Here is a 10,000-nt window from a genome sequence, read left to right on the forward strand (position 1 = left end):
GTGACCAACACAACAGAGGCCGCCGAGTGGACTAACCCAGCCCATCATTCAAGCAGACGGCTGGGAAATGCCGCGTCTGCTGATATCTGTCAACAAGTCATTGCCAGGACCTGCCATGGTGGTAAATACAAAAAAATAATACATTTTACTATGATGCGGGGCTATGAAGGTCAAAAGGTCATATTTCGCTTGACCAACATGCTGACATATATTTTTTTAATTACCTCTTGTTGTACGAAGGTTGAAATGTCGTATTTCTCTTGACCAACAGTTTTTATACTGACCATTATTTTTTAATTACCTATATGTGTACGAAGGGCAAAAGGTCATATTTCACTTGACCAACATGTTGACTACTATTTTTTCTAACTACCTCCGGTAGTATGGAGGTCATAAGGTCATATTTCACTTGCTGATTATTATTTTTTCTAATTACTTCTAGGTGTACGAAGGTCAAAAGTTCATATTTTACTTGACCAACATGCTGAGCATTATTTCTCTGATTACCTCCAGGTGTACGAAGGTCAAAAGGTCATAGTTCACGTGACCTACAAGCTGACCAGCCACTCGCTGTCCGTACATTTTCCACGGCCTTTACCAGAGGGGCACGCCCTGGATGGACGGGGTCAGCTACGTCACACAGGTACACACGTCATGATGACGTACTTAATGTAGGGACTTGTTCATCAATGACGTCACACTCCTAAATAGAGGTTGGGGGTGTGGGGGTTTTGGGAATTTTGTGACGATCTGTGAGGAAGGACTGGGGAGACTTAGGGTTCCCGCTTCCAAACCTGACGGTCTGTGGGGCAAGTGAAGTAGAGTTCACCTGTTTCTGTGACCTCGGCATATGAAGTGAAGTGATAGTGTGAGCAGCCGAATGTACTTGTTTCACAACAAAAACTCCGATGGGGGGTGGTGCGGCAGGCTAGGCTTTAGTGTGACGTCATTTATGTGTCATTTGACATTTTGTGACTTTGTGTGTTGTGGGGGGGGGGGTAGTAAAAGACTGTAGAAAACATGAAAACATGTCTATAACTCCACAAGAAATGGGACGGAGTGGTCTAGCGGTAGAGAGCTGAACTGCTAACCCTTAAGTCTCGAGTTACGAATCCGGGTTCAAGTCAGTAAACCGTCCTTGAGTCCACCCAACTCTGATGGGTACCTAACTCACATTAGGGAAAGTAAAGGCAGCTGGGCATAGTGATGACCACACTATCACTTTACAGAAACAAGTGAACTCTACTTCACTTGCCCCATAGACCGTCAGGTTTGAAAGGGAAACACTTAACTCCACAAGAGAATCACTATATTTTTAAAAAATGTACTAAACACCAAATAAAAACTTCTGATTTCCAGTGTCCCATAACTCCGATGCAACAGTTCACCTACAAGTTTGAAGCCTACCCACGCGGCACGTTCTGGTACCATTCCCACCTGGGGACCCAGATAGCCATGGGGCTCTACGGCCCTTTGATCGTGAAGGAGCGGGATCCGCAAGCCATGGAAGAGTTCGTCATGATGCTTCAGGTTAGGGGGTATTTTGCTACCGAGTTTTTTTTCTTTAGTTGTTTTTTTTTCAAAGTACTAAAAAATGCATAGAAAACGGATTAAATACTAAGAATAGAGTTTCAGAAACCAACCACGCTTTATTTTTAGTTATTTAAATAGTAGTTTAGGAAAATAGACTTATGTGGTGGTGGGGGGGGGGGGAAGGGGGGATAGATCGGACCAGAGAGGTTAATGTTGGGCTAATAACCGGAGGTTATTGATCGGGGGTTATTGACCGGGGGTTATTTACCGGGGGTTATTGACCGGGGGTTATTGATCGGGGGTTATTGACCGGGGTTAACGTTAAGCTCCCATTACGTGTATGCCAATGCGCAGTGGCGTAGCGAGGTCGGGTGTCACCTGGTACGGCACTTAATGGTGTCACCCCCCCCCCCCCCCCCAAGGGGACAAACTTTCAAATTTTCGATTTGCACCCCCTCAAACTTTCGATTTGCACCCCCTCAAACTTTCGATTTGCACCCCCCCCCCCCTCAAGTTTTCCTCTATATATTTTACTATTTTTTGCCTTGGTGTCACCCCCCCCCCCCCCAAATGGTGTCACCCGGTGCGATCCGCACCCCCCGCCACCCCTCGCTACGCCTCTGCCAATGCGAACAAGATATTCAAAATGCGTCTAAAAATGTTTTTCTCTGACTGGCTGTAAATATTTCCAGGATTGGAACCACGATATGGACGCCGATCTGATCCACTTTAAAGTCTGGTTTGGGAACTTCATCAACAGGACCAAAGTTCCCCCAAGTCACTCGCTAGATGGCGCTTTTTACAGGTACAGCTTTAACCAGTGGCGTAGCCAGGATCGTCTCAAGGGGGGGGGGGTTCCAATTTTTACCCGGGGACAAACTTTCGATTTGCACCCCCCTCCCTCAAACTTTCGATTTGCACCCCCCCCCCCCCTCAAACTTTCGATTTGCACCCCCCCTCAAACTTTCGATTTGCACCCCTCCCCTCAAACTTTCGATTTGCACCCCCCTCATACTTTTTATATATACCGAGGGGTCTATAAGGGGGGTTTTGACCACCCCTAACCCCCCCTGCCTACGCCACTGGCTTTGACTATACTTTTCTATTTAACAATGTTAAGTATAGGTAGACTAGCCATCGGTACCCGTTACACGTGAATTACATTTCTTATATTTTTAGATTAGGATATTTAAAAAAAAAATCATCCTGACTGAGCATTTCAGACTACCACTTTTAGAAATTTAGAACACAATTATCACGACGTTAAGAAAACTTACTAAAAATGAGGTGTTTTGATAATATAGTAGGCATAACGGTCCCTATCACACATTAAAGAAAACTTACTAGAGCGAAGTATTTAGCTAGTTACAGTAGGCCTAACTTTCTCTAACAAACGTTAAGAAAATTTACTAGAGCGAAGTATTTAGCTAGTTACAGTAGGCCTAACTTTCTCTAACAAACGTTAAGAAAATTTACTAGAGCGAAGTATTTAGCTAGTTACAGTAGGCCTAACTTTCTCTAACAAACGTTAAGAAAATTTACTAGAGCGAAGTATTTAGCTAGTCAAAGTAAGCCTAATTTTCCCTATCGCATGTTAAGAGAACTTACTAAAACGAGATGATTTTACTTTTAACAGCACATTTCCTTATCACGCTGGGTTGATCAACGGGAAAGGGCGCTTTCACTACGGGAACGGGAGCCACAACGGTGCCCCGCTCTCCATATTTACAGTCACTAATGGTACAGACTACAGGTAACATGTAGAGCCTATGTACTTCATAGTACCTCAGGTAAACAAAACAATAGCTAGTAGTACACAATACAGGTAACGTGTAGAGCCTATGTACTTCATAGTACCTCTGGTAAACAAAACAATAGCTAGTGGTACACAAAACATGTAACATGTAGAGTACTTTTTAGTACCTCAGGTAAACAAAACAATAGCTAGTAGTACACAATACAGGTAACGTGTAGAGCCTATGTACTTCATAGTACCTCTGGTAAACAAAACAATAGCTAGTGGTACACAAAACATGTAACATGTAGAGTACTTTTTAGTACCTCAGGTAAACAAAACAATAGCTAGTGGTACACAATACAGGTAACGTGTAGAGCCTGTGTACTTCATAGTACCTCAGGTAAACAAAACAATAGCTAGTGGTACACAATACAGGTAACGTGTAGAGCCTATGTACTTCATAGTACCTCAGGTAAACAAAACAATAGCTAGTGGTACACAATACAGGTGACATGTAGAGCCTATGTACTTCTTAGTACCTCAGGTAAACAAAACATACATTTTCAAAAAGTATCAAGATGCTACACGTTAAATCTATGTTAACTTTTACACTGTTAACAAAAATATGTTAAGTTGTATAATTTAAACCAGTGTTAACCTCTACAATGTAAACAAATGTTAACCCCCTATCCCCTACAGATTCCGTGTAATCGGAGCCAGTGGCATGTACCCCTTCAGGATCTCCATTGACAACCATCCACTTCTGCTGGTGGCATCCGACGGGTAGGTCTAGACGTTTCTTGGCTCTATTTGTGTTGTACACGGTGTAACTTGAACATCTCCAGTCAGTTTTGTTACATCACCATTCTACGACACTCTACCAGCTACAGCTGTTAGTACAGCAGGCGTATCTAGTTACATGATAACTCAACCTCAATCCAAACCTAAATATACACACACACACACACACACACACACACATATATATATATATATATATAAGTGTAATATATATATATATATATATATATATATATATATATATATATATATATATATATATATATATATATATATATATATATATATATAAGTGTTATATATATATATATATATATATATATATATATATATATATATATAACACTTATATATATACATATATATATGTATGTATGTATATATATATAAAGGGCCTATATATATACACATATATATTATGTATATATATAGGGCCTATATATAGGGCCTATATATATATATACACACACACATATATATATATATATATATATATATATATATATATATATATATATATATATATATATATATACATATATAAAGCTCCATAACACTGACTTCCATTGAACTTTACTCCCCCTCCCCAGGTATGACTGCCAGCCGAGGGTCATCGAGTCGGTCGTAGTCCACCCCGGGGAGAGGTACGACTTCATCATCACAGCCAACCAGACGGTGGGGAACTACTGGATCAGGGGCGTCACCATGGAGTCGGGCGTCGACCACATTTCAGAGGCGATTCTCAGATACACCGGCGCCCCGATAGAGGAGCCCAATTCTACTAGGCGCAACTGTACAGAAGATGATAGGTTAGTTCCGTTTCACATGATGTTACTTCTTGTTTCTGTTGAGTTTGTTTACACGCTGTTATTGGTGTTTTTTTTTTTTTTTTTTTTGCTTCTACATAGTTTCACTTCGTTCTGCTAATCTAGTTTTCTTTTTTAAAAATAAATGTAGTCGCGTTATAAGTATTATTAAACCAGAGAAAAAACAACGTAATTATTCTATTTCAAAACGGACACTATGGTCGCAAACTTCAAAGTGTTATGCCAAAAATTACAACTTAATGGTTAAAAAATGCAAATGGAAGTAAACTTACTCGGGAATTTCGCTTACCACATAATTTGATTTTTTTTTCTTTGCAAACCTTTCACTACTTGCTCTCGCTTAAAACATATAATAGTAAACAAAATACCTCGTGAGAAGACGCTACTTTCCTCTCACACATTAAAAATATCCTTCAAATATTACGGTTCTCGGGGTAGTTGAAGTTGAGTTCACCTATTTTATAAAAGGAATAGTGTTGTCTGCACTTTTAATTTTCCTAAAGTAAGCCAGGTACCCATCAGAGCTGGGTAGACTCGATTCTTTCCAGTTAGCAGTCGAGTTGCCACATAGTTCCAACTTTACCTCGGGTGCTGTATCAATACGGTTGTAGAACATTACATAACGTCCAGACCATCTACTCGACTACTGTATCAACACGGTTGTAGTGCATTACATAACGTCTAGATCATTACTTTTGTAGAACATTACATAACGTCCAGACCATCTACTCGACTACTGTATCAACACGGTTGTAGAACACTACATAACGTCTAGATCATCTACTCGGCTACTGTATCAAGACGGTTGTAGAACACTACATAACGTCTAGACCATTTACTCAGCTACTGTATCAACACGGTTGACATAACATGATATAACATCTGTGACACCCCCCCCCCCACAGGTGTTTGGTCATGAACTGCCCCTTCACCTACTACCCGAAGAACGACAACATCACCTGCCTACACCTGGATGACCTAGCCTCGACCAACAGAACCAGTGCCCAGCCCGGCAGCGAGAGTAAGGCGGACAGTGTGGAGGAGGTGTTCCTCAACTTCGCCTTCCCAGGGGACGCCTATACCCCAGGCTCCGTCAACGGACGAGAGTTTGTGGTAGGTTGGGGTAATTTATCACAGGGGTGTAGGGAGGTTGGGGTGTTTTGTCACAGGGGCGTAGGGAGGTTGGGGTGTTTTATCACAGGGGCGTAGGGAGGTTGGGGTATTTTATCACAGGGGCGTAGGTGGCTCCCTGGGCTAGTATGATTCATAAAACACACACACTAATCAGCTGGCAAGAGTCACCTCAGCCTTGTTACGTCACGTATTTAAGAACACTAGTAATCAAGCAAAAACATTTCAGACAAAAAGATAAAACTAAAATTTTTTTTTTAAAATTCCAGGTGCCGCCCGTGTCGTCCCTCACACAACCCCAGGACATCACCTCACACTGTCAACCAAATCAGTGTGGGGAGGACAGGAGATGTGCGTGCACATATACTATAGATTTAGTAGTAAGTTGTCGCCCCTGACATATTTGTCTGGAAGTTGTCGCCCCTGACAAATTAGTCTAAAAGTAGTTTGTTGTCCCTAACATGTTTGCCTATAAGTAAGTTGTCACCCTGATATATTTGTATGAAAGTAAGTTGTCACCCCTGACATATTTGTCTAGAAGTAAGTTGTCACCCCTGAGAATAATTGTCAAGAATCAAGTTGTCGCCCCTGACATATTTGTCTAGAAGTTAGTTGTCACCCCTGAGATAATTGTCAAGAATTAAGTAGTCGCCCCTGACATATTTGTCTGGGAAGTTGTCACGCCACCCTTTTATATGGCGAGGTAAAAAAATCTCTACCTCATCCAGAGGCGTAGCGACCCTTCCTGGCGCCCGGGGACAAACTTTCAATTTGGCGCCCCCCTCGGAACTTAATTTTAATTTGCACCCCCCCCCCCCCCCCCACCCTAAAAATTTCGATTTGCACCCCCCCCCCCCACCCTCAAACTACTTATAGTGCAAAAAATGCAGCTAAAATGACATTTTAATTTGTTTTTACAACCCATTTTGGCGCCCCCTAAGGTCGGCGCCCGGGGACATATGTACCCCCCCCTGCCCCCCCCCCCCCCATCGCTACGCCTCTGACCTCATCTGCTCTGTAGAATGCTGAGTTTGAGAGGAACTTTACTTTTAAGTTGGCTCCCCTGGTATGTTGTCTGGAAGTACGTTTGATTTTCTAATCCGTTTTAAATGTGAGTAGTCCTCTACTGACTTGTTTCTTAGGTAACGAGTTGTCACCCCTGATCTATTTATTTTTAATAGTTAGTAAGTTATAACCCCGTTGTCATTCTCTATTTAACAGTACAACAAAACCTATCAACTAATTCTCCTGAACATGGGCAAGGGGAAAGGCTTCTCTCACCCCATTCATTTGCATGGTCACTCTTTTCAAGTGGTCAAACTAGGATATCCACCATATAACGAAACAACAGGTAGGCTTATATATATATATATATATATATATATATATATATATATATATATATATATATATATATATATATATATATATATATATATATATATATATATATATATATATATATATATATGCATATATATATATATGCATATATATATATATATATATATATATATATATATATATATATATATATATATATATATATATATATAGACTTCAATATCTTTTATTTATAAATAAATCGATATGGTCATGTGGTCATTTAGAGATATCTATGTGTACCAGGTCAAATAATGGGCGATAACTTGGACATCAACTGTGGAGGTAACCCCAACAGGTCGCTCAGCTACTGCAACCAGGCCAAGTGGGCCAACAGCTCGTGGGGTGGCAACAACGTACCCGGCCTCAACCTTCTGACGCCGCCCAGGAAAGACACAATCCTGGTGCCAACAGGAGGGTAAAGAAATTGTAGTTTTAAACAAATGGGTGTTCCTGTATAGCAAAGTGGCATAGCTAGATCTAAACAGCGGTAAAATAAGCCTGATTCACTCCCACAAACTGAGCATACAGCACCATGTGTAGCAATGTAGCATAGATACACAGCGTTAAAATAAATCTAATTCATTCCCACAAGCGAAGCAGACAGCACCATTTACAGCACCATTAATGCAAGCCTTTTACTTTGAATATGCTAAACCCAAACTCCACACGACCACCACTTAAAGTCAAGCTTCATTAAACCAGCCACGTCACACTTGACTAAACAACCCGCTGCACTGCTTCATTAAGCACACAGAAAAGTTAAAATAGAACACATTACATAACATAAATGGAAAAAATGGCCGCATAGCAAAGTTAAAATAGAACACATTACATAACATAAACGCAAAAAATGCTCACATAACAGAGCTAAAATACAACACATTACATAACATAAACGGAAAAAATGCCCAATGCCCGCATAGCAAAGTTAAAATAGAACACATTACATAACATAAATGGAAAAAATGCCCGCATAGCAAAGCTAAAATAGAACACATTACATAACATAAACGGAAAAAAATGCGCACATAGAGCTAAAATACAACACATTACATAACATAAACGGAAAAAAATGCGCACATAGAGCTAAAATACAACACATTACACAACATAAACGGAAAAAAATGCCCGCATAGCAGAGCTAAAATAGAACACATTACATAACATTAATGGAAATATGACCTAGATTGTAAATTTTAAAATTAAGTGTTTAAGAATTCAAACCTCAGCATACAATTTTTAAAGATTAAAATCACAATCATCAGCTAACTTAAACATCCATCGAGTTTTGAACAATCATCTAACTTAACCCTTTATCACACCACCAACCCCCAGCTAACCTAATCTCTCTACCGCACCCCGCCCACACCAGGTACGTCGTGCTAAGGTTGAAGGCCGACAACCCCGGCGTCTGGTTCATGCACTGCCACATCGAGGTCCACGGCCTGGACGGGATGGCCATCATGTTCAACGAATCCTTCTCCAGCCACCCCAAGCCCCCACCATCTTTCCCCAAATGTGGGTCTTTCCAGTACGACAAGGAGGCTGGCTCGGATGCTTACACGGGTAATCAGACTGTCTCCAGTACAGATGATGGTAAGTGGCTAAGATGTGGGGGGGAGGGGGGGGAGATGTCAATAACACTGGGTACCAGGGACGTAGCGAGGGGGGGGGTGGGGGGTGCGGACCGCACCGGGTGACACCATTTGGTGACACTAAGGTAAAAAATAGCAAAATATATAGAGAAAAACTTGAGGGGGGGGGTGCAAATCAAAAGTTTGAGGGGGGGGGGGGTGCAAATCGAAAACTTGAGGGGGGTGCAAATTAAAAACTTGAAAGTTTGTCCCCGGGAAGGGTCGCTACGCCTCTGGGGGGGGGGTGACACCATTAAGTGCCGCACCGGGTGACACCCGACCTCGCTACGCCACTGCTGGGTACATATTATGTCTAGGGGGGTTTAAGACATATAAGTCCAGGAGATTTATGTCGGAGGGTTTATGTCCAGGGGGTTTATGTCGGGGGTGGGGGGAATAGAGGGGGGGTGTGGGAGGGATAGTCTGACCAAAGCAAGACTTGACTCCTCTAAGAAGAAATCTAGTGAAGCAATCAAATATCGAGTACGTTTATGTATAATCCCTCTCTAAGATGATTCGACAGCACTAGAAAGTTATATATATAAATCAGGGGAGCAGTGAACGCAACGAGATTGAAGTAGAGAGACAGGAAACATCTGATGCTCATGCTGCATTGTGTAGAGCGTGCTAGCCTGGCATTGCAACTTGGTTTTAATATATGTACACAATACAGTTTTAAGTTATTTTTTTTTGCAGACGAGTACGACAAAAGACTGTTCTGGATTGTCGTTGGTTGTCTTATCGGCTTAGTCGTCATCCAATTCGTTATCATCGTCGTCTTGTGTTGTAGAGGAAAGGTTGGAGGAGGTTCTGGGGAGAAATATGAGCTGAGCAACAACTCCAGGTTGTAGCAGGCCATCTGTGGTGAACTATAGCAGGCCATTTGTATCAGGCCATCTTTGGCATCTGTAGTAGGCCATCTTTGGCCAGCTGTAGCAGGCCATCTTTGG

General features: G+C 41.6%; 2 protein-coding genes across 2 annotated transcripts in view; one reads left to right on the top strand and one right to left on the bottom strand.

Moving 5' to 3' along the window:
• The first annotated feature begins 2 nt into the window (after positions 1-2).
• Positions 3-10,000, top strand: part of LOC131933346 (uncharacterized) — a 10,324-nt gene continuing 326 nt past the window's right edge. The window contains exons 1-13 of the mRNA XM_059290128.1: positions 3-121; positions 514-643; positions 1,360-1,530; positions 2,226-2,338; positions 3,170-3,286; positions 3,971-4,054; positions 4,663-4,881; positions 5,805-6,012; positions 6,300-6,410; positions 7,252-7,381; positions 7,660-7,831; positions 8,789-9,012; positions 9,747-10,000. The exon at positions 9,747-10,000 is cut by the window's right edge and continues 326 nt beyond it. Coding sequence (XP_059146111.1) covers positions 617-643; positions 1,360-1,530; positions 2,226-2,338; positions 3,170-3,286; positions 3,971-4,054; positions 4,663-4,881; positions 5,805-6,012; positions 6,300-6,410; positions 7,252-7,381; positions 7,660-7,831; positions 8,789-9,012; positions 9,747-9,901 — 1,731 coding nt within the window. The 5' untranslated portion in view covers positions 3-121; positions 514-616 and the 3' untranslated portion in view covers positions 9,902-10,000. The remainder of the gene's footprint in view (positions 122-513; positions 644-1,359; positions 1,531-2,225; positions 2,339-3,169; positions 3,287-3,970; positions 4,055-4,662; positions 4,882-5,804; positions 6,013-6,299; positions 6,411-7,251; positions 7,382-7,659; positions 7,832-8,788; positions 9,013-9,746) is intronic.
• Positions 9,939-10,000, bottom strand: part of LOC131933347 (uncharacterized) — an 11,237-nt gene continuing 11,175 nt past the window's right edge. Inside the window, exon 3 of the mRNA XM_059290129.1 lies at positions 9,939-10,000. This exon is cut by the window's right edge and continues 76 nt beyond it. Within this exon, the coding sequence (XP_059146112.1) occupies positions 9,939-10,000 (62 nt within the window).

The sequence above is a fragment of the Physella acuta genome, unplaced genomic scaffold (genome assembly GCF_028476545.2).
Source record: "Physella acuta isolate Inbredline_101_S28 unplaced genomic scaffold, ASM2847654v3 ptg002468l, whole genome shotgun sequence".
Classification (NCBI taxonomy): domain Eukaryota; kingdom Metazoa; phylum Mollusca; class Gastropoda; family Physidae; genus Physella; species Physella acuta.